Source organism: Leptodactylus fuscus, chromosome 10 (genome assembly GCF_031893055.1).
Source record: "Leptodactylus fuscus isolate aLepFus1 chromosome 10, aLepFus1.hap2, whole genome shotgun sequence".
Taxonomy (NCBI): Eukaryota; Metazoa; Chordata; class Amphibia; order Anura; family Leptodactylidae; genus Leptodactylus; species Leptodactylus fuscus.
Window position 1 is genome coordinate 85,382,379 of NC_134274.1, and position 22,825 is coordinate 85,405,203.

At 46.9% G+C, this 22,825-nt stretch overlaps 3 protein-coding genes across 3 annotated transcripts in view; all 3 read right to left on the bottom strand.

Moving 5' to 3' along the window:
- Positions 1-2,425, bottom strand: part of LOC142182841 (membrane-spanning 4-domains subfamily A member 15-like) — a 9,994-nt gene extending 7,569 nt beyond the window's left edge. Inside the window, exon 1 of the mRNA XM_075257605.1 lies at positions 2,141-2,425. Coding sequence (XP_075113706.1) covers positions 2,141-2,272 — 132 coding nt within the window. The 5' untranslated portion in view covers positions 2,273-2,425. The remainder of the gene's footprint in view (positions 1-2,140) is intronic.
- A 3,979-nt stretch (positions 2,426-6,404) lies between these two features.
- On the bottom strand, positions 6,405-12,363 carry LOC142219230 (uncharacterized). Its single transcript, XM_075288176.1, has 7 exons — positions 12,192-12,363; positions 10,692-10,805; positions 9,664-9,720; positions 8,023-8,154; positions 7,606-7,680; positions 7,383-7,505; positions 6,405-6,509 (listed from the first exon to the last, which is right to left on the bottom strand). Exons 1-7 carry the CDS (start codon positions 12,348-12,350, stop codon positions 6,405-6,407), a joined length of 765 nt encoding a protein of 254 aa, XP_075144277.1. The 5' UTR covers positions 12,351-12,363.
- Positions 12,364-16,261: 3,898 nt separating this feature from the next.
- On the bottom strand, positions 16,262-22,825 carry LOC142219231 (membrane-spanning 4-domains subfamily A member 4D-like). The gene is made up of 6 exons (XM_075288177.1): positions 22,583-22,825; positions 20,840-20,950; positions 20,657-20,713; positions 17,657-17,779; positions 17,342-17,464; positions 16,262-16,519 (listed from the first exon to the last, which is right to left on the bottom strand). The coding sequence occupies exons 1-6, from the start codon at positions 22,823-22,825 to the stop codon at positions 16,367-16,369; spliced, it is 810 nt and encodes a 269-aa protein (XP_075144278.1). The 3' UTR covers positions 16,262-16,366.

Consider the following 22,825-nt stretch of genomic DNA (forward strand, 5'->3'; position numbering starts at 1 on the left):
ACACTGCTTTTTAAAGGCTGAACTCACCCAAAGAACCAACAAATCTCTGCCGGTGAAGGCTGAACTAAGTTACAGGGCCTAACACTCTGCAGGTAGAGGCTGAAGTCACCTGAAGGGCCCCAATCTCTGCTGGAGCTCAGCTTAAGGGCCTGGAACGTAATTTGTACAGGCTCATGTTAAGAGCCAGGAAAGTGAATTTTGGCAGGTCTCACCACATCACACACATCCACAATGACAGGTCAGGGGGGGACTGAAGGATTTCCCATTGTCTATTCCATCTGTGCTTTTCTTGGGCAATGTGATATAAAGGGGGGCTTGGTAATGTTTGTGGAGCTTAAATCTGGGTTTGTGTCCATCCATTTGGGGAGTAAAGAAGGTTTCCAGGTATTTTCCCCCCACTTTGATAGAGGTTGTAGTGAGTGTGTATAGTGTGTAGTTGTTAGGCTGTGATAGTGGGGTAATAGAGGGGCTTTGGTGTGTTAGATGCCCCCAGACATGCGCCCCCTGCTGGCCCAGTTACATTCCAGAGGTGTCGGCATCATTTCCTGGGGTGTCATAGTGGACTTGGTGACTCTCCTGAGGTGAATGGTGGGATCCCCTGAAACAAAGCATTTTCTCCCATAGACTATAATGGGGTTCCATATTCCTTCCAATAGTCCAATATTGAGCGGCTATTCGGAACGAATAACGAACATCAAATATTTTACTGTTCTCTCATCTCTAGTAGTAATGGATCAGACATGATAACATTCCACACATCCAATCATTATTAGGATCTTGGCCAATCAGACTGAGCTCAGATGTTTCACAAACTGAAGGATCGAATATTTTACTGTTCGCTCATCTCTAATAGCAATACTTTTTTTGCTCCAAAGAGCTTGTTTGCATATTGACAAGTAAGGCAAAATCTAAGCAAGTGATATATGGCAAGGGGAAAGACTGTTTGATATAGGTTACACTAACTTATCTATTGTATCTATCTTCTATCTATCTATCTATCTATCTCCTATCTATCTCCAATCTATCTATCTATCTATCTATCTATCTATCTATCTCCTATCTATCTATCTATCTATCTATCTATCTATCTATCTATCTCCTATCTATCTATCTATCTATCTATCTATCTATCTATCTATCATCTATCTATCTATCTATCTATCTACCTATCTATCTATCTATCTATCTATCTATCTATCTATCTATCTCCTATCTATCTATCTATCTATCTATCTATCTATCTATCTATCTCCTATCTATCTATCTATCTTCTATCTATCTATCTATCTATCTATCTATCTATCTATCTATCTATCTTCTATCTATCTATCTATCTATCTATCTATCTACCTATCTATCTCCTATCTATCTATCTATCTTCTATCTATCTATCTATCTATCTATCTATCTATCTATCTATCTCCTATCTAACTATCTATCTATCATCTATCTATCTATCTATCTATCTATCTATCTATCTCCTATCTATCTATCTATCTATCTATCTATCTATCTATCTATCTATCTATCTATCTCCTATCTATCTATCTATCTATCTATCTATCTATCTCCAATCTATCTATCTATCTATCTATCTATCTATCTATCTATCTATCTGTCACCTTTGCAAGCCTCTTCAACTGAATGGGTTTTAAAGCTGACCACCGGGTTTCCGTCCAGTTTCTCCGGGGCAGAAGACAGAAACCCAAGGGATTGCACCAACTGGACCATGAGCGCAGGTGTGAAAGGACCCTGAATGTGACAATGGATTCATTACATCACATTGACATTTGCAGGTGACATCAGTTTTCCAGCACATTGATATCAATGTAAGAAACAATGTATTATTAGACAGATTTTACTTACTTGGACCTTCCATTTCACCCCCTCTATCTAATCCCCCTTCCCCTTATCCCAGCTACATACAGGAGGGTCAGTAGGATCCGGGATATGAGAGGCCTCCTCTATCCACTTCGCTTGGGTTCCTATTGGTCCCTGTAGTTAGATCCCTACAGCAGGTTATCTATGAGACTTGTCACCTCCTCATCTGATCATGGCTGTGCAGAGTCTCCAGGTCATATTCTATCATGTATAACAATATTCCTTTATATATGAATCATTCTATAAGGTGGACACTTACCCCTCGACTTCTTGGTTGTGACCTCAGAAAGACGGCGTGATAGGCCGTGGTCGCGTGACGGCTCTCGGACGTAGCGGACGACTGTGACATGCATCTGTTCAGGCAGAGACCCAGCGCGCTCAGGATTAACATCTCGCCTAGCGGACGGGCTATATAGATGGCAGTGGATTATGAAGGATTTTGTCGTGAAGCCATACAGACAGCGCGCGAATACGGAATAACGTCTTCAGTCACCGGGAATATTATATAAAAATTACAGGAATATTGCACTCTAGCCTTTGGCGCTGGTTGTGTAATGCAAACCTTGGTCAGATTTCTTCCATCTGATTTATTACCTTGGATCATGTTTAGTACTTGTGTAATGCTGCGGAAGGCGCCATAAACCGTAAGAGAGTCAAAGTGCACGTCGTCTGTATTCCCTGATCCCTCCCCCGACAATGGGATTGTTCCTGTAGTGTTATGGAACCTCATGCTGGTATATAGCTATATACAGAAGACCTGAAGGCTCCTTCTTTACCTTTCGTTCGTTTTAGCAAATCTACAGATAAGTAAGATGATCAGCTTTTAAAAAAAACAACAAAAAAAAAAAACAAGATGTCAGTATTATAGATGGGCGAACCTCTCAAGATTCATTCTGTTTATGCTTTGGGATCAAATCTGCTTTGGATCGAACTAGTTCTGCAGAAACCAGACCTTAGCGTTCGTCCTCCGTCTGCAAGGAGTCGGCATGAAGACCCCCCTTTGAACAGAATACCAACGCTAATGCAAGCACTGTGCAGTTAAGCACACGGAGCCCATAGATTATAATGGGCTTGTGTGCTTGCCGCGCACTGCACGCACAATTCATTTGTGCGCGGCAAGCACACGGAGCCCATTATAGTCTATGGGCTCTGTGTGCTTTGCAAGCACATCGCTTGCCATTGCAATTGCATTCCGTGCGGGGAGTCTCCATGTGGACTCCTTGCAGACGGACTACAAGCGCTAGTGTCAACCAACCCTTAAATTGGCATAGAGTAGAGCACTGTCAGGGATCGTAGGATCCGAGTTCTCCAATTCCTAGCTCTCTAAGACAAAGACAAATGTAAGTGACATTATTATTCTCTGGGGTCTCTTCTTTTCCACCACCTTGGTGACATCATGTGCCCGGGTTACCTCCGAGGTCTGTGATCAGGTCTGACTGGTAACATGGGCATGACAACTGTCACGACGCCATGACTAGAGATGAACCGGATTCAATCCAAATATTCCAAATTCACGAAACTGAACAAATAGTTTCTGCTTTGGACAAACAACATTGGCAGTGCTATGACACAATGGCCATCTCCACATGTCTGACCAGGCAGAAAAACGTGTGCCATGACTCGGACACTTTCTGTGAGTCGCTGTGGACCTTACCGTGCTGATGTCACATGGCGTACAAACCTTGGACACTTGCGATCCGCATTTAGTTGCTGTAATGGTGGACATGCATATAGATCTATGATCCATCTCACTGCTTCATAGGCTAGCACAGTATAGGAAAAGCAATAGGATATCCAGTAATAGCTAGAGGACTACGAGGACTTGGAGAATCCAGACTGGGCTCCTTGCAGACTGGGTCAGTCTGGGCTTCTTGCTCCTGCACCAGTAAGGGGTTTACTACTGGTGATAGTGCTGACACGGGTTCTAGTGGGAAATCTGTTAGTAATTGTGAGGGCGCAGAGGAAATCCATTGCAATGATGGGCGACAAGAAAGTCAGGAAGGTGATATGGAATCTAATGATGATTCTATTACAGATAAGACCTGGCAACTGGTTCAGGGTGACATATGAAGAGGTTGGTGGAAGCTGCAAAAGTTGCACTCCCCATGCACCAAAATACCTGCGTGGAGTAGATATAAGGCAAGCTCAGGTGGTGGCACTTAAGGCAGCGCACAATCTCTATGGACAATACTTAGCCACCATTATTTCTTTAGGGAACCTTGTGTCTTCTTGATAGCCATGTGGGCCATCCCAATACATGGAGCATCAGTTATGGGCAGGGGGCCAAGTATTAGCTGTCATAGCCAGTCATGCCACCAGTGGGGACCCATCCACTGACCCATATCCCACATCAATTGTCACTCCGCCAACACAGCGTTATTGTGGGATTTTCTGCCTCCCAAGTTGTTCTCGGGGTCCAATGGGTGCAAATGACGCCACAATTCTGGCCTATTTTCCTTGATAAATCCGCACCCACTGAACTGAGGAAGGTTTTATTTCTTAACCTGAATCCATTGCTAGATTTTACTATAAAAACTGCATAAGACTGGACCATGTGGAAGTGCCCAAATGTAAATCCCATATTTTAGGTTCTCCATTGCCCTCATGTTTGCCGTCCCATGTCCCTGTTCTCTGGTGATCTCCAGTTTGGACGTCGGTGATTTTACGATTTTTTTTTTATTCTAACCCTTTATCTTTTCTGTTTTCTTTATCCATTTTGCATTTAAAACCAAGGAGACCGCAAAGTATAAGACGAGACATGACGCAATAATTAGAATATTCGGAGGTTTCTGATTGGATAACTTTATATTGAAAAAATTTACAATAAAAAAAGACAACAAAAAATCCCCCAAATTATCTGTACAATAAGATTTTGAGACATCACATGCGGCCAACGATCTAAGGTGTATGGGGGTCTCCCAACCCAATTCTAAGGGCAGATATACAAAGACCTAACACAAACCCTTGTCCTTGGGGAGATACGCTCTCTAGCTTTGGCTATCTCCCCTCTCCATGGGTACCTGCACCCCTAGGTTGAGCCGGGCACACGTGTGTATGGAGATGGCGTTCTTATGTGTATGGCCAGCTTTATATTGTCCTTAAAGCAAACACCCTGGAAATATCAAGATGTCCACCGATATCTTCTAGGATCAAATACCCCCCATATAAACCTATAGCATACATTAAAGTGCTGTACACAAATAAATCTCAAGAGACGTCCATAGGCGAAGGAATAAGGTAGAAAATGGGAATTAACAGTCCGTATGTATCATACTATACTGATATCAGGAGGTGAGGGCCGTCCCGAGAGCCCCCCAACTCTACATTATCTGTAATAATCTGCTTTGTGTAGGTATTAAAGGGCCCTGCCATGTGGCGTCCATGAGGCCTCTCAGTTCATGAAGACGTCTACAGCCATCATGGGTGGGTCTGCGGCTTTCCAATGAGATACTATGAGTCAATGGTCATATGGCAGGTCAGTGACCCCCTCCCCGATACTGTAAGTTCAGGAGTGGAGCCAAGTAGGTAAATGATAGACTCAAGGGTCATGATGACAATCCTTATCAGATTTGTTTCTCAATAAATCCATACGTGGACAATTGGTCTTTGTGTCACTATCTATCAACAACCAGGGAGCGCAGTTTTTCCACTTCATCTTGAACCTCTGGTTCTTGCCTTCCACTATCAGATTTGCTGAGATTAGTGATTTCATTCCAAACATTTATTCTCTAGGTTGGCTCCGAATGACCTGAAGCAGCTTCACCTCTTTGCTCCTAAGTGCTTTGGTCTCCTCACACAGGTGATTTGGTCGGGGTTCTAGATGTTGGACACCATTGATGACCTATTTTAGGAATAGTCCATCTATATCTTAATCCCAGAAAACCCTTAAATCTGGAGCCCCATGTAAAACTCCTTAAAATGTTATAAAATAATACCAAAAGTAACTTTACCAATCCCCCACCATGGTTCTCCACATCCTGACCTCCAGTGATGGCGTAGGATGATGGGTATCATCTGGATGAGACTGGTGGGAGATCCCTAAGTTATAATATTGTAACAGGAACATAGTAAGAGGGAGGAGGAGGAGGATTTAATATTGACATCCAAGGAGTTCAGTAGATCCTCTCTTAAGAAAATCTGTGTGCACCCCTTCCTATGCTATGCAGAGCTGATCAAGAGGAAAGCAAGAAAAACACATGAAACAGAAGCCATTTTGGAATTGACATTGGACAATTCCCAGTCAAACATCTCCAGTAATCTGATGCAATAACTTGTAACATTTCTACATTTGGAACATTTTATACATTCAAGGAATAAACTACAACAGGACCAATTTCTGTGGAAGCAAGTCCTAGAATTGGAACCCTAGAGAACCCTGTTCATTGGTGTAAGAACATTCAATCCTCTAGATATATAGAATATTCCTTATGGGCACAGATTATTAGACGGACCTGTACACAGTGCACGAGAAGTATATATATATATATATATATATATATATATATATATATATATATATATATTTAATTTACGCATTCAGAATAGCAGGGAGGAGTTTCAAGGAAAATTGGATCGGCTGAATATGGCGGAGGAAGAAGAGAAGGTCCATCATTAGGGATGACATACACCTACATCAAAGACAAGAACAAGAATGGATAGATGATAATATAACTCCATTACTTATTTCACAAATATCTTCTTACAACAGAAAAACAGTAAATTCTCGTATCCCCCACTGAGACTATTATTTAGAAAGGACCATGCGTGGACCTTCTGATGCGTGGACATGTTTAGCGTTCACTATCTCTTTCCGTATCGGCTCCATCTTCACTTTCCACACCAGGTAATCCTAGTTTACACAAGACAAGTGCCAAAGACTCCCAAGAATTTATGTGGAAGCGTACAGAAAAATTCTAAGATTCCAATAATCTGGAATAAGGACAATCATGGCCTACAATCCAAATTGCCTCTCACGTTCATCTGGCACAAACTTCTTGGGAGAGCCCAGGATCTTGTTACTGCCACCAAACTTCAGACTCCATCTGCTCCCCGTTTAATGTCCCTCCTCCATCTGCTCCAAAGTTTATTGTTCCCCCTCCATCTGCTTCAAAGTTTTGCATTCTACTCACTCTCATCACTACCCTGCTTCTCTGTACAAGACTCTGCTTGCGTAGACTTCAGGGAGATGTAGGTGCCATGTGAGTGCCAACATCAGCTGGGACAACCGGGACAGTGGGACAGGACCCAGAATCCTGGACTGTTCCACTGAATCTAGTTCGTCCAAGGCAAATTCCAAATTGTTTTATCTAGTTAAAAACCAAACCATTTGGAATATTTGGGTCAAACTCTATCTCTACTTGCCATCATCTTGTGCTTGGTTACACAGAGGCCAGCAGTAGAGAAGGTGGGCATGTGAACATAGACCCTACAGGACAATAGTTACCATGCTGTGTAGTGATAACCTTATGCCTTAATAACAGACGTTCCATTGTAAGACTGACCTGAGGAGCGCCAGTATCATTGCAGCTCAAGGACTGACACCCTGAAATTAGGATGGAGATAGTCAGAAGAGACTGCAGCGCATTGGTGAGAATGAGAAAGCTGACGGTGACGGTGCTCGGCTCCTGTAAAGACACAAACATGAACTTACACCAGAATCCATCACATACAAAATGTCTTATCATAGGTCATATAACGCCATGTTATAATTAGTGATGGCCGAACCTTGGAAAGTTCCTTTTGAGAATATTTGTGAGGTTTGGACCGAACAAGGCTGGAAATGTTATTATTAGCAGAGTTCTAAGCAGAGACCTGGGAGCGGAGCGGGAAATACAAAGGTTCTCAGTGTTCCTCACCTATCCAGGGTTCCTCTGAAGTGTCCAGTCTTCTCCTTTGGTGTCTACCAGCCTCCTGGGTGACTTCACTGACAGTGGGTCACTCCTGAGGTCTCATGGGTGACCGGGTACCAGTGATGTCATCGAAAGGGCTAGAAGATGGCCCAGGAGAAGCCTGGACACCATGCATTGGCCAATCATGTCTGCAAGAGCGGGGCTTGATGAGTGTCAAACCGTGGACATCAGTACAGCCTGAGACCCTGTATACTGTATACATAAATCACTCTTTACATTGCCAAGTTCTCACCCTGTTCTCATGCGGGTAGTAGTTGCGATAGTTCCCGAAGGACTGGTGAGATTCCACCCTAAGACTGTTCAGTGCAATTCCAACCGCGGATATGAAGATATTGCAAATATTCATTGCAAGGGCAAGTTTTATCTGGAGGAGACAGGACAATATTATCATCACTTGCATCACCCAATAGACATAGTATATAGACAGAACTAATAGGAAATCTGGAGACGTCTGCGGGACTGATGGAGATGGACAAGTGGACTACTTAGGTATCTCCATTAGGATCATGGACATTGAATGGAGCAGCAGGATGTACAGGGTGGCCATAATATAACCTCAGGTGTTCGGAGTCGTGTGCAGGCTGACCCAATGGACGGAATTGCCTGAAAATTTGTATGTGTGGCATGAGGAAACGGACGGCATGGGAAAAAAAAAAATTAAAACTCCCCACCAGGGTATAATGTGGCGCTGTACAGTGAGCGCGCGGCACAAAACCCGTCTGTTGATACTTGGGGATGTCCCATTTGGACCACCGACTAGCATGACTGTTCAATGTGGCCGCCATCATGCATGGTGAGCATGGTCATCCTATGCAGAACGTGCTGAACGCTTGCGTGTAACGTCTCTGGTGAGATACTGCGCACTTCCAATGTGATGCGGTCTTTGAGGTCAGGCAGGGTTTCGACATCCCCCGATAAACACGCTCCTTCAAGTGTCCCACAACCAGAAATCACTAGTAGTGAGATCCGGAGAGAGCGGTGGCCACGCTGTAGGGAATGAGCGGCTCAAAATCCTGTCATCGGGAAAATGTGCACGAAGAGTGTTCTTCACAGGATTTGCGATGTGAGGAGGGGGCTCATCCTGCATGAAGGTGATCGTCTGCAGACACTGCCGCTGTTGGAGTTGGGGAACGACCACTGTTTCCAGCATTGTCCGGTACCTCGCTGCTGTGACGGAACAGGTGGCAACCCCAGTTGGGCCAAAATCTTCGAAAAAGAACGGTCCGATCATGAACGATGAGGTGAACCCACACCAAACGGTCACCGTGGGCGAATGCAGCGGAACCCCCTCGAGCGCACGCGGGTTTTCGGTGGCCCATAGGCGACAGTTCTGTGTGTTGACCGTTCCATTCAAGAAAAATGCGCTTCGTAGCTCCACAGGATATTCCATGGCCAATTGGTATCCACTCTGGCCAGAAACATGAATGCAAATGTCATGTGGGTGTCATTGTCAAGAGGAAGCAGTCGGTGAAGATTTTTAGGTTTTTTTTTCATGCCGTCCCTTTCCCCATGCCTCGATTAGCACACAGACAAATTTTCAGGCAATTCCATCCATTGGGTTAGCTGGCACACGACTCCAAACACCTGAGGTTATATTATGGCCACCCTGTAGATGTGACCATGGCTCCATTCCAAGGTCTGAAGAATAAGGGGTGGCTTTTGACCCTTGATCTAGAGACAAGATGGGGCTTTAGTGGTTGGACATCCAGCTATCATACATTTAGCAACAAATTTTTCCAAAAATATTTGGTGTGTTCAGGTCAGACCCCGAGTATAATAATTCTGATTCAGGTGACACTCCCTTTAAGTAAATATACAGTTCAGGAAATGTGTATTAGCTTTATCTACTACATGTTACTATCAAATGACTTACATATTGGAGAGATCTGTGAGCTCCAGCATAGAAGGACAATCCCCCGGTGACAATGAACTGCAGAAAGCGAATAATATGCTGTTAATTAATTTTGCCGGTATTTTTCCAAATCTTTCTGTGACCCCAACAAATGACAAGTTTGCTGAGAAGGTGTGAACCTAAAAGAAGCATCAAATCTCTGCGTATGTTGGAGTATCTGGAAATAGGGATCCCATAAGTCCCAATGGGACTGTCCTGAGTCTGTATGGCAATGTGGGAGAGCTTGGGACGTTTCATTGACTACGAAGGCTATAGGGTGTATAGCCAGCCATAGTGTAGAGCATTTGATGATGATACTTGATCAAGGCCACGTGTCCCAATGTGCCAAGGCAAAGATGTCTACAATAGAGATTTGGCCAAGGTGCTGCTCATGGTGGAGGAAATAACTGGCAAGAAACATCTTCTGCACCTGCACAATATGGAGGACCTTTTGCAAATTTAGAACCAAGATTAAGCGTAGGAGACAAGTAGGGAGGAAGATTCATTCCAGAAATATAGGGCAGTGGCAACACTTTTGCCATTTTTGTGACCTTGTTACCACTTGATATGTTAAGACCAGATAGACATGGGCTTCCTAAATGCTCCACCTGGCTCATGAACTGAAAAATGGCAACACAGCACCAGTCCATAAGGATTTAATAAGATAGTGGTGGGAAGCAATAGTCCATTGCAAATCCATTTAAAGTTGTCCGGTGCCCTAACAGGACAAGCATAGAGGTGCATGGATCCTTAAAGTACCGCCATGTTCCTCCAACATGCCATACTATGCATGTATATCCCCTCCAATCTATGGCACCCAACGGAGCAGGTTATGACAACACAAACATACAGGGGTCCACAGGGGATTGTGAAGGGCCAGACAACGTCTACAAATGGCTCTGCTTGCACCTTCAGGGTGTATTTGCAGGTAAACCGTGCTGCTGCTTCTACTGAAAACTGAAAAGTAGCCAAAAAAATAAAAAATAAAGTCATGAGCAGCCGGTACGTACACACAGAGGTCCCCAGATGTTGTTACCGATATAAGACGAATAATTGGTCGGAAATACGGAGGTCGCCAAGATGCCCATACCCAGCTGGAAGAAGCCTAAAGCCATCTGGGAGATCTTAGGGACGAGAAGAAGGAAAACACTGTCAGTAGTGCAAATGCTGCAAAATTACTAGAATGGAAACAGCGACGAACAATCCAAACACACAGTAACACAGCAAGCCCCATGTAAGACCTTGCATTATGTCGAGCCAAAGCCAAGGATGGCTACAGAAGGAATAGGAAATATCTAGAAATGTCTTATACTTCTTCCCTCTGCTCGGGCCACTCCTGAATCTGGCTGCTGCAAAATCTGCAACGAAAAAAGCTGCAACGTGCAGAAACACAGGTATCAGATAATCCTGTAATAGTCCCACCATGGGGAAATCTCAGAATATGGGCTGCGATTCAAAGATTCATGGAGATTCAATTGTAAATTTCCCCCTAATTTCAATGGACGTATTCAGACAGGGGGAAGAAAATTAAATTTGAACTTTCTTGGCTCATTTTATGGATCAAACACGTCTATGGAAGTCTATGGGTCTGCAAAAATCCCGCACGGCTTATGGATACCATTTGTGTGCAGTCTGGGGATCCAGTGCATTGAAAATGTATAGAAAGTGTATTTTGTAGAGGCTCAACTATGACTACAAGCACTAAAGCCGTTTGCAGATGACCGTGCAGGGGCGGATCCAAGGCCGTGCCCAGCAGGGCCCCGTGGCGCGGCCCAGACCTAACAAAATGGTCCCGGTCGGTGGGAGATATGTCCCAATTTCAGCTCATCGGTGTCCGTAGGGCTGCAAAATCGGACCGGAATAGGACCTATTCGGTATTTTGCAACGTGGACTGTTGGCCCGCACGCCTCCCCCTACTCTGACCTACCCAAGGCATGGCAACTGGATACACAGGACTGGCTCAGGAGTTACACCACATATATGGAACATCGGACCAGCAGAAACAGAGGTTTGGATTGGAGACCCAATGGCATTGGACAATCCTTTCCCCTAATGTGAGTTTGAGGTCAAGCTTTAGTGTGCAAAGACTGAACATCAAATGCCACCAAGGAGACACCATCTATAGAACAACCAGTGGGTACAAAGAGATTTTTCTCATTTGGAGAGTCCTCTTTTCGGGAAAAAGCCAAACTGTGGTACATTCAAAGATGTAATAGCAAAACCTAGTGTATGTGACTGTATAACATTATTCAGTATGATAACTCACCAGTATATTCAATACAACACATCATACAATGCTCAATGAGAGACACAAGGACAGGTAAACAGAAAGCTCTTATACGGGTCCATCCTGGGTCATCTCCTGCCACCATGTAGTAGAAGGTAATGACCGCCACCAGTCTTCACTGCTATTGTACATGCGGTGGTGTAGTGAGCAGGTTGTGTAACCCTACAATGCGGAGTTTGTTGCAGAAATTTCTACGTCTGAAAATGTATGAAACTTTTCTTACCCCGATCCATTTTGGTTTTCCTCTCAAAAACATTTCATGAAAGTCCATCGATTGTCGTTCGTAAGGAACCTCCGAGAAGTTCTGCCATGGTGGACAAGGAATACTCGGAATCTTACAACACGGTGGGACGTTGTCTCTGTCAACAAGCGGCATCGCCATGTTGGAAAATGTTCTTGGTAAGTAATTGCAATGATACTAGAAAGGATTTATACTAATCCGCAGATCTCCTCCATTATTGGGCGTCATGCAGGTCGGTGTCGCTGCTTCCTGGTGTGACAACTGTTTACCCACTTTATAGGCATCACATGGCTCGATAAAGGAGGAGACGGTAAATAAGACTTGAGTCACGCTATGTACACGGCCTGGTCTGATAAATTCCCCGCGTCCATTTCTGAACTAGTTGCTGCTTTTATAGACTTGGGTCACCTTTGCTGTCACTTTTGTGCTTTCTAATTTACTACAACAATAGAAACTCGGCGGAATCTTGTCCCGGAATCTTCTATAGGAGGACATGACATCACCCCATAGACATTAGACAAAAGTCGTCAGATGATCTTGTGAATGACTTGAAAATGAGTATTATCTGACAGAATTGCAGAGGTGCCAGTGGCGTAACTACCGCGGAAGCAGCAGAGGCGGCTGCCACAGGGCCCCGGACATTAGGGGGTCCGGCGACAGCCGCTACCGCCGCGTTTTTTTATTTTTTCTTAATAGGCCGTTACCGGCTGGAGTTATTCCAGCCAGTAACGGGCCTTATTTACTTACCGATCCTGGCACCGCGGGCCCCACAAAGACTATTATTATACTCGGGGGGTCTTTGCAGAGTATAATGATCGGAGGCCGGGAGAGGTAAGAAACATAAAAAACTGTGTTACTTACCTCTCCAGGCTCCAGGCAGGCTTCGGCCTAGTTGTCTGACGTCTCTGAAATCACATGAACCCGGCCTGCCTCCCGGGTTATGTGACGTCTGACATCATTGAAGAAGGACAAGAATGGTGGCCGACAGCGTAGGAGCTGGGGGACAGGTAACAGTGGTTTTTTATGTTTTTATTCCTCTGGGTCTCCGATTAGTATACTCTGGGGTCTGAAAAGACCCCAGAGTATAATAATTGTTTATGCATACCTCCCAACTTTTGAAGAACCGAAAGAGGGACAAAATGTGCGGCGCGCTACGCGCGGCGTGGCAGATTTAGCCCCGCCCACTTTTGTGTTGACTCCGCCCATTCTCATTAATTTTTCATGTGCCCGCACACAGTATAATCCTCCTACAGTCCCCCATCTCTGCCCCCAGATTCATGTCCCCTCCATCTCTGCCCCCAGATTCATGTCCCCCCCATCTCTGCCCCCAGATTCATGTCCCCCCATCTCTGCCCCCAGATTCATGTCCCCTCCATCTCTGCCCCCAGTTTCATGTCCCCCATCTCTGCCCCCAGTTTCATGTCCTCCATCTTTGCCCCCAGATTCATGTCCCCCCATCTCTGCCCCCAGATCCATGTCCTCTCCATCTCTGCCCCCAGATTCATGTCCCTCCATCTCTGCCCCCAGATTCATGTCCCCCCCATCTCTGCCCCCAGATTCATGTCCCCCCATCTCTGCCCCCAGATTCATGTCCCCTCCATCTCTGCCCCCAGTTTCATGTCCCCCATCTCTGCCCCCAGTTTCATGTCCTCCATCTTTGCCCCCAGATTCATGTCCCCTCCATCTCTGCCCCCAGATTCATGTCCCCCATCTCTGCCCCCAGATTCATGTCCCTCCATCTCTGCCCCCAGATTCATGTCCCCCCCATCTCTGCCCCCAGATTCATGTCCCTCCATCTCTGCCCCCAGATTCATGTCCCTCCATCTCTGCCCCCAGATTCATGTCCCTCCATCTCTGCCCCAGATTCATTTCCCCTCCATCTCTGCCCCCAGATTCATGTCCCCCCATCTCTGCCCCCAGATTCATGTCCCCTCCATCTCTGCCCCCAGATTCATGTCCCCTCCATCTCTGCCCCCAGATTCATGTCCCCTCCATCTCTGCCCCAGATTCATGTCCCTCCATCTCTGCCCCCAGATTCATGTCCTCTCCATCTCTGCCCCCAGATTCATGTCCCCTCCATCTCTTCCTCCAGATTCATGTCCCCTCCATCTCTGCCCCCAGATTCATGTCCCCCATCTCTGCCCCCAGATTCATGTCCCTCCATCTCTACCCCCAGATTCATGTCCTCTCCATCTCTGCCCCCAGATTCATGTCCCCTCCATCTCTTCCTCCAGATTCATGTCCCCTCCATCTCTGCCCCCAGATTCATGTCCCTCCATCTCTGCCCTCAGATTCATGTCCCCTCCATCTCTGCCCCCAGATTCATGTCCCCTCCATCTCTGCCCCCAGATTCATGTCCCTCCATCTCTGCCCTCAGATTCATGTCCCCTCCATCTCTGCCCCCAGATTCATGTCTCCTCCATGAAGGTGAAGGTTTATGAAGGTTTATTATTTTCCTGCACCTCCTTCCTTGAGCCTCCACTTATTATAATCTGAGGTCTGAACAGAATAGAACAAGATCAGTCTGAAGTGAAAAAGTGAGTGAACTTTGCGAATATTTGCTAAATGAATTTCGTAAGATTTGCCGTCTGTCAAGTCTGTGCTAGCAAGTAATGATATTGTACTAAATTGGAGCCCCCAACCAAATTTAAGCAAAGGGAGCAGTGAGCACATACTGTATGTCTGCTGTAATATCTCTCATACGGTGCGCACAGTACGTAGGGGAGAATCTGCACCTGAACGCTCTTTCACTCAGGATCAGCTGGACCTACTGTATATAGAGAAGTACCTGGACTGTATTACCAGACTCCATATTTAGTTACTATCAGTCTATTGTGAGACAGATATAGCAGAGTGAGAGTCAGTGTATCAGGTAGGGAGCGGAGAAAAAAGTCAGACAAGAGGCTTTATCTAATAAGTTGTGCTGAGACATTATAACAATGGCGGTCATTACGAGGGTGCCGATGAATGGCATGGCTCTCCTCTAAAGGCAAGCAAATCCCAGGGCCCCTGCCACAAAACAAGTATCTATCTATCTATCTATCTATCTATCTATCTATCTATCTATCTATCCAAAGAATGAGAGGGTCCCAGTCCATCAGGTGATGGCAGCGTGCGTACAGACAAAGAAGACAAAGACTTAGAGTCCATTTAATGACATTTAATGCTATATTTATATGATACATTGAATTGATCTTCATAGATCTTCTCTCATACAGTTACCAGCCATTAGTCTGTCCCATTCAGATGCCGACATAAAGTAAGAAAGATGAGAAGCCGAAGCTGACAGCGTGCAATGACAGAAAAATCACGATAAATGAAATTCAGTCCGGTTTCCATTGCCCTGAACAGCAGCATAGTGGTGGTACTATGGCGGTCATTGCAAAGATTGCAGAAATTTCTGGTTTGGAAGAGTATAATGATCGGAGGCCTAGAGGAGGTGACAAACATAAGTGTCACTTATTTCTATGCGTCGTTGGCGCCTGACTGACCAACGTGACTCAAAGAAAGCAGGGAGTCGTGCCAGAGCCCAGGAGGGGTAAGTAGCACTGTTTGTTACGTTCACTCACCTTCCCAGGGCCTCTGATCAATATACTCTGGAGACTAAAGAGACTCCGGAGTATAATAATAGTAGTTTCAGTTTGGACATATTAGGTCTGCCAGGCGAACTTCCCAAGATGAATCTGGCGGGGTTTGCCCAACAAATACTCCTACCACAGGCCCGCGGCCTTACTTACCGATCCCCACTCCTGTTCATGGCCGTATCTACTTCCCATTCTGTCACCCAGGGGCTTTGTGTGTCCCCTATCACATCATGTGAGTGACGACCTAATGCTGTTCAGTGTCAGCGACATGATATGGGAAGCACGGAGCCTCGTGGAGGGGAAGCGGAGCAGGAACAGGGATCGATAAGGTAATAGGGCCTACCCCAGCCGCTAAAAGCCTGTTAAAGAGAAAAATACCGGGGTTTGCGGGCCCCGTATCAGCTGCTATTATGCTGTCACGAAATTCATGATGCCAAGTTATAACCCACAAAGTCAGTCTTTGCCTTGTAGACCAAGTCTCCTTGTTCGCTTGCTGAGTGATATATGAGTGTTATTTCACATGACAATGCCGTATCTTCTATTATATATGCAGATTTATGCAAGGTTCATAGTTTATGCCGCCTGTTTCATAGTCTCTTCTCCCGGGTCTGTGTAAGGAGGAGGTGATGGAGGTGGCACTGGTTGGGTCTGAGGAAATGTTGGGGCCGTTGCAGAATAGACAGATGGGGGCATCGAAATCACCACGTCATTCTGGATCACAAACACCTGGAAGTGAAAAATAAAATATGGCATGAAAAAATAATACAGGCATTCATTGGATAAGAGCCATATAGCAAAAGGGGCCACCTGGTCTAGAAAACCTATATCCAATAGTAGATATAGGCAGGGGTGAACCTGCCCCTTTCGCCGCCCGAGGCGAAGTGCAGAAAGCTGCCCCCCCCCCCCCCCCGATCGGGGGAAGGGGGCAGAGCGGGGACGTGGCTTAGCATATGGGGTGTGGCTTAGCGGAGGGGGCGGGGCTTAGCACAGTTCGCCGGCAGAGAGCAGGCCCGGAGACTGCCTGCGCTCTGCCTGAGCGTGCGGGGAGGCTGCTGGAGCAGCGCTGCTCCAGTGGCCTCCCCAAACCACCGCTTGTCCTGGACTGGCTTAGGTTAGCAAAAATGCTGCCCTCCCTGAGGCCCTGGCATAGCGCCGCCTGAAGCGCTCGCTTCAGGTCGCCTCATGGGAGGTGCAGCACTGGATATAGGGGGCATTTTTTCTGGACCTTACCTCTGGGCCAACATCTGGCAAGGTCGAGGAGATGCCAAGGTCCACTGGAGGAGGAATGGAGGGCACTGCAGTTCTCTGCCCCCCTCTAGTGGATTTTGGCTTCCCGGCATACATTGGATGTGGGACCAGCTGCCATGGGAGGTAAGCCCATCGTTCAATACTGTAAGCCAGCCCCATTTGCAAGAATTGGCTTGGGCTGTAATACCAGATACAGCTCATTAAAAAGAATCCGGCCTCGCACCAGGTGCTCTGGTGATACTTTCTATAGGTTTTCCATCTGCCTATGGGCGAGATGCCCAATCTGAATGTGACTTTTACCTGCGGGACGATAGAAGATGCGTGACTCAAAGAGCGGCACCCAAAGACTGAAAGGGAAATCGACAAACAGAAGAGCAGAAGATTTGTCACGATGAGGACTGAGTCGATCAAATATCCTCCTATCTGTAAGAGATGAAGAAGAATACGAGAGATGGACGTCCAGGTAAAATATTGGAGTCAACAAGTTGGCCCGAAACGAAATGGTGCGACCCAAATAAAAGGCATGCTGGTGGTATACTGGCCCCAAACCATATGAACCATAGGAACCTATAGCTTGGTAATAACGTCTATGGAGAACGGATGACTTGGACTTACCAGTCTACTGCGGCAGTTTCTATAGGGATAACACCAAATGATCCCCAGGTCTACAGAGGTCAGCACCAGTCCGATAACGCTGAACACTATGGTCAGTACGTTCAGGGCCAGCGAGCCTTTGATCTGTTCAAGGAATAAAGCAGGAGGTTCATTATTAGCTAAGACTCTGTTCACACCTTCTTTGTAGGCTCCATATTACTCTGCATGCTACACTATACACGACCAGTAAGACGAGACCCCTGGCGTCCTCATACAGTGATCCACAAAAAGCACAAGGTAGGTGTAACCCTAAATCTTTACCTTCCCATTCTCTGATTTTTTTGGGGGGCAGGCATAGTTTAGGGTTCTCAGGTGGGTGCTATGGTGCTTTTGGATTTGGGCGACTCCTAGGGGTGCTGTCTTAGTCGCTTCTCTGGTTTACAGCCTTTATCGCTGCATGTTAGTGAAGGATGACCAAGTCAGGGTCAGGGTGAGATGTCCCGGGCCCAAGAGTGGAATTGTTTCTAGGAGCCAAGCACCAGAACCATACCTCCCAACTTTTAAAGGAGCGAATGAGGGACAAAATGTGCGGCACATGTGGCGCGCTGCGGAAAATTTACCCCCACCCACTTTTGTGTTGACTCCGCCCATTCTCATTCATTTTTCACAGTATAATCCTCCTACAGTCACCCGTAAATTATATGTCCCCCCTATATCTCTCCCCCAGTTTCATATACACCCTTCATCTTCCCCCAGTTTCATGCCCCCCTCCATCTCTGCCCCCAGATTCATGTCCCCCCATCTCTGCCCCCAGATTTATGTCCCTCCATCTCTGCCCCCAGATTCATGTCCCCCATCTCTGCCCCCAGATTCATGTCCCTCCATCTCTGCCCCCAGATTCATGTCTCCACATCTCTGCCCCCAGATTCATGTTCCTCCATCTCTGCCCCCAGATTCATGTCCCTCCATCTCTGCCCTCAGATTCATGTCCCCTCCATCTCTGCCCCCAGATTCATGTCCCCTCCATCTCTGCCCCCAGATTCATGTCCCTCCATCTCTGCCCCCAGATTCATGTCCCTCCATCTCTGCCCTCAGATTCATGTCCCCTCCATCTCTGCCCCCAGATTCATGTCCCCTCCATCTCTGCCCCCAGATTCATGTCCCCCCATCTCTGCCCTCAGATTCATGTCCCCTCCATCTCTGCCCCCAGATTCATGTCCCTCCATCTCTGCCCCCAGATTCATGTCTCCACATCTCTGCCCCCAGATTCATGTCCCCACATCTCTGCCCCCAGATTCATGTTCCTCCATCTCTGCCCCCAGATTCATGTCCCCCCATCTCTGCCCCCAGATTCATGTCCCCCCATCTCTTCCCCCAGATTCATGTCCCTCCATCTCTGCCCCCAGATTCATGTCTCCACATCTCTGCCCCCAGATTCATGTCCCCACATCTCTGCCCCCAGATTCATGTCCCCTCATCTCTGCCCCCAGATTCATGTCTCCACATCTCTGCCCCCAGATTCATGTCCCCACATCTTTGCCCCCAGATTCATGTCCCCTCCATCTCTGCCCCCAGATTCATGTCCCCTCCATCTCTGCCCCCAGATTCATGTCCCCCCATCTCTGCCCCCAGATTCATGTCCCTCCATCTCTGCCCCCAGATTCATGTCCCCCCATCTCTGCCCCCAGATTCATGTCCCTTCATCTCTGCCCCCAGATTCATGTCTCCACATCTCTGCCCCCAGATTCATGTCCCCCATCTCTGCCCTCAGATTCATGTCTCCACATCTCTGCCCTCAGATTCATGTCTCCACATCTCTGCCCTCAGATTCATGTCCCTCTATCTCTGCCCCCAGATTCATGTCCCCACATCTCTGCCCCCAGATTCATGTCCCCCATATCTGCCCCCAGATTCATGTCCCCCCATCTCTGCCCCCAGTTTCATGTCCCCTCCATCTCTGCCCCCAGATTCATGTCCCCTCATCTCTTCCCCCAGATTCATGTCCCCTCCATCTCTGCCCCCAGATTCATGTCCCTCGATCTCTGCCCCCAGATTCATGTCCCTACATCTCTGCCCCCAGATTCATGTCCCCTTCATCTCTGCCCCCAGATTCATGTCCCCACATCTCTGCCCCCAGATTCATGTCCCCTCCATCTCTGCCCCCAGATTCATGTCCCCACATCTGTGCCCCCAGATTCATGTCCCTCCATCTCTGCCCCCAGATTCATGTCCCCCCATCTCTGCCCCCAGGTTCATGTCCCCTCCATCTCTGCCCCCAGATTCATGTCCCCTCCATCTCTGCCCCCAGATTCATGTCCCCTCCATCTCTGCCCCCAGATTAATGTCCCCACATCTCTGCCCCCAGATTCTTGTCCCTCCATCTCTGCCCCCAGATTCATGTCCCCACATCTCTGCCCCCAGTGTCATGCCGTCCTCTCCTTCATCTGCCCCCAGGTTCATGTTCCACTTCAGTGTATACACATTACACTTACCTTCTCCTCGTTCCCCTGCTGCTGCTGAACTGTGTCAGCTCCTTGCTTTAGCCGCGTATGTGTTCAACTCCTCTGGACGCAGATCTGAGTTGAAATCGGGACATACCTCCCTCCAACCGGGACCGCGGGACACGTCACCGGAATCGTGAATGTCCCGCGGAAATCGGGATGGTTGGGAGGTATGCCAGAACCCCTGCAGATCAGCAAATTGCAGAATGAATTGCTGGGAAAATGGCGCCTCAGTCAGTTTTGACCAAGGTGCGGGGGTTCTAATGTTTTTGATCAGTGTGACCAGTCACTGATCGTGGGCATTGGCGTCAGGTCTTAGCTGTATAATACAACCAAGACCCGGTGACTATAGCAGCCACTCAAACACTTCGAGAGCCTTAGTTAGCGGTGTGCAGACTCACTGACTGGTTCACAAAGCCGACCGCACCCAAAAAGGAAACACTAATAATAATAATAATAATAATAATGGACATATTAATAATGAATAAAATAAACGCTTCCGTTTTCAGAGATCACTTACCAGGCAGATGCTGGGCTTAGTCTGAGCTGCAATAGTCAGCGACCCTGCAACGATATACTGAAAAATAATAATCCTATTAATTTCCGCAGTTCTCTGTGTATCTTACTATTATGGATAGCGAGGTCTCCTAAGAGTGATCGGACTAACGCACACAATACAACGTACTCACAATTCTGTACTTACAATGGCAGGACCCCAGAATGGAATCCCACTGGGCAATGAGACCGAAAAGGTGGTAAAAAACAGACCGATCCCAACAACAACTTGCAAGATGGCGGCCGAGATCAGCACAATCTGAAAGTACAATGAGAGCAATTAGATTTGAAGATCCATGAGGTCTCTGGCTAGGGCAGGGATTATCGGCACGCTGTATCCAACCAGTAGCAATATTTTTCCAAAAAATGGATTACAGTTTGGTCCAGAATCACAATAGAAGATAACACCTCTATAGATAACACCACCAATCTATCATTACATCCACTATTGATGATGCCAGGGTTTATCTCCTCGCCTTCCCTGCACAGATCATGTCTAGAAAACCCTCCCGTAGACCTCAATGGGCTGCCAATGCCGTGACAGTGCTGTAAAGCAGACCACTAAATGCTGTAAACAGACCAGAGACGAAGCTCAGGCAAGATGGCCGCCCCCTAATCATGTACAGGAAATAGAATTAAAAAACAATGAGGAAAAAAAAAGTGATTTTATTGTATTATATTTCATTCTGGCCTTGCAGCCCAGGACAGGAAGGGGTTAATCGGGGTCGGAGGTCATACACATTATTTGCTTTACACTTCGTGTAGTGTAATATATGGCAAGTTGACAGCAAAAAGTTAATAGTCCGCCCCTATAGAGTTGTGTAATGTGTCTCTGCAGTTATATACGTAACTCCGGCCTAGCTAGTGTCAGCGGCCACCGGGGCCTGTAACCTGGGAACGGGTCATGTGATATAGTGACATGATGTAGATATAGGAGGTGACATGTTCCCGATGTGCGCACCTAGGGACTTGGCTCCTCACTAACATAGTGGTCCAGCCCCAATGGACCACCTTCCACCCCTGCTCCAAAATAGGCCCACTTTGGGTCTCGACAAGCTACATTTGCCAGGATTGTTACCAAAAAACTAAATAGATCGCCACCCAATACGTGTCCAGCTGAGGAAGATGAGACCCCAAACACTATTAGACACCACCCCACCTATCACCCACCCACATGTCCTAAACAAGAACGACAAGAACCCAAGGACACACGTACCCCCAAACCACTCACCCCATGCCCACCCCCTCTTTGCTTTGGCAATACCAATTGTTTGTATCTATTTTCCATATACAATATAACAAAGCACTGGTCTAGAATCATCCAGGAAAGGCCTGGGGCCATTTTTCCGTAGTCATCACATTTGCTATGTGGCGATCCCTCGGCACCTCGGCACTAGAGTCCCTGAGGTATCGCTAAATGTTATCGACAAGCTAACTCTAGGGCGGCCTCCATCCGGTGTCACACTATCGATAGCGAAACCTTCAAGAAAAAGCAAAGACACTTCTATTCCACTTCTATTCTTACAAACATCCATTGAGGCCACCAATTGGTCTCAGCGATCACGAGGCGCAGGACTTCTAGCAACGAGGCACCAGCAGAAGACCGAATGGCGGAAAACCTCTTACACCTCCTTTGGTCACCATTTTGGTTGCTCCAATTCCTAGACAACCACTTTAAACTATGGATAATGTTGTTAAAAATTTGGGCATGTTGAAACCCAATTCTCTAGTCCTGATGCCTTTACCCCCTTTTCTGTCTTTGGGCGAGGTTATGAGGTTCCCCATACGCATCAGATGACGGGCCAGACTCCCAAATTGTCATATTTGGCTAAAGTTAATCTCTTACTATCTTCATATGGAAAGATCAAAGTATAAAATGTCCGTCACTCACCCCGAGAGCCTTGGGCCTGCCCTTTAGAAAGGTCTGGTAAAAGGCCGACGATTCTGTAATTTGCGGGATGACGGCGGCAAAGCTCCATTGTGGAGCCACCGTGGGGACCTTCCAAATCTGGGGATCGGGGGGAGCATTATATCCAGGAGGGACTGGAGGAACATTGTACTGAGGAAGAATGTACGGTGGAGCCATGGCGGTCACATCATTGGTCAAGGCTTCATAGCTGTGAGTGGCGGACAT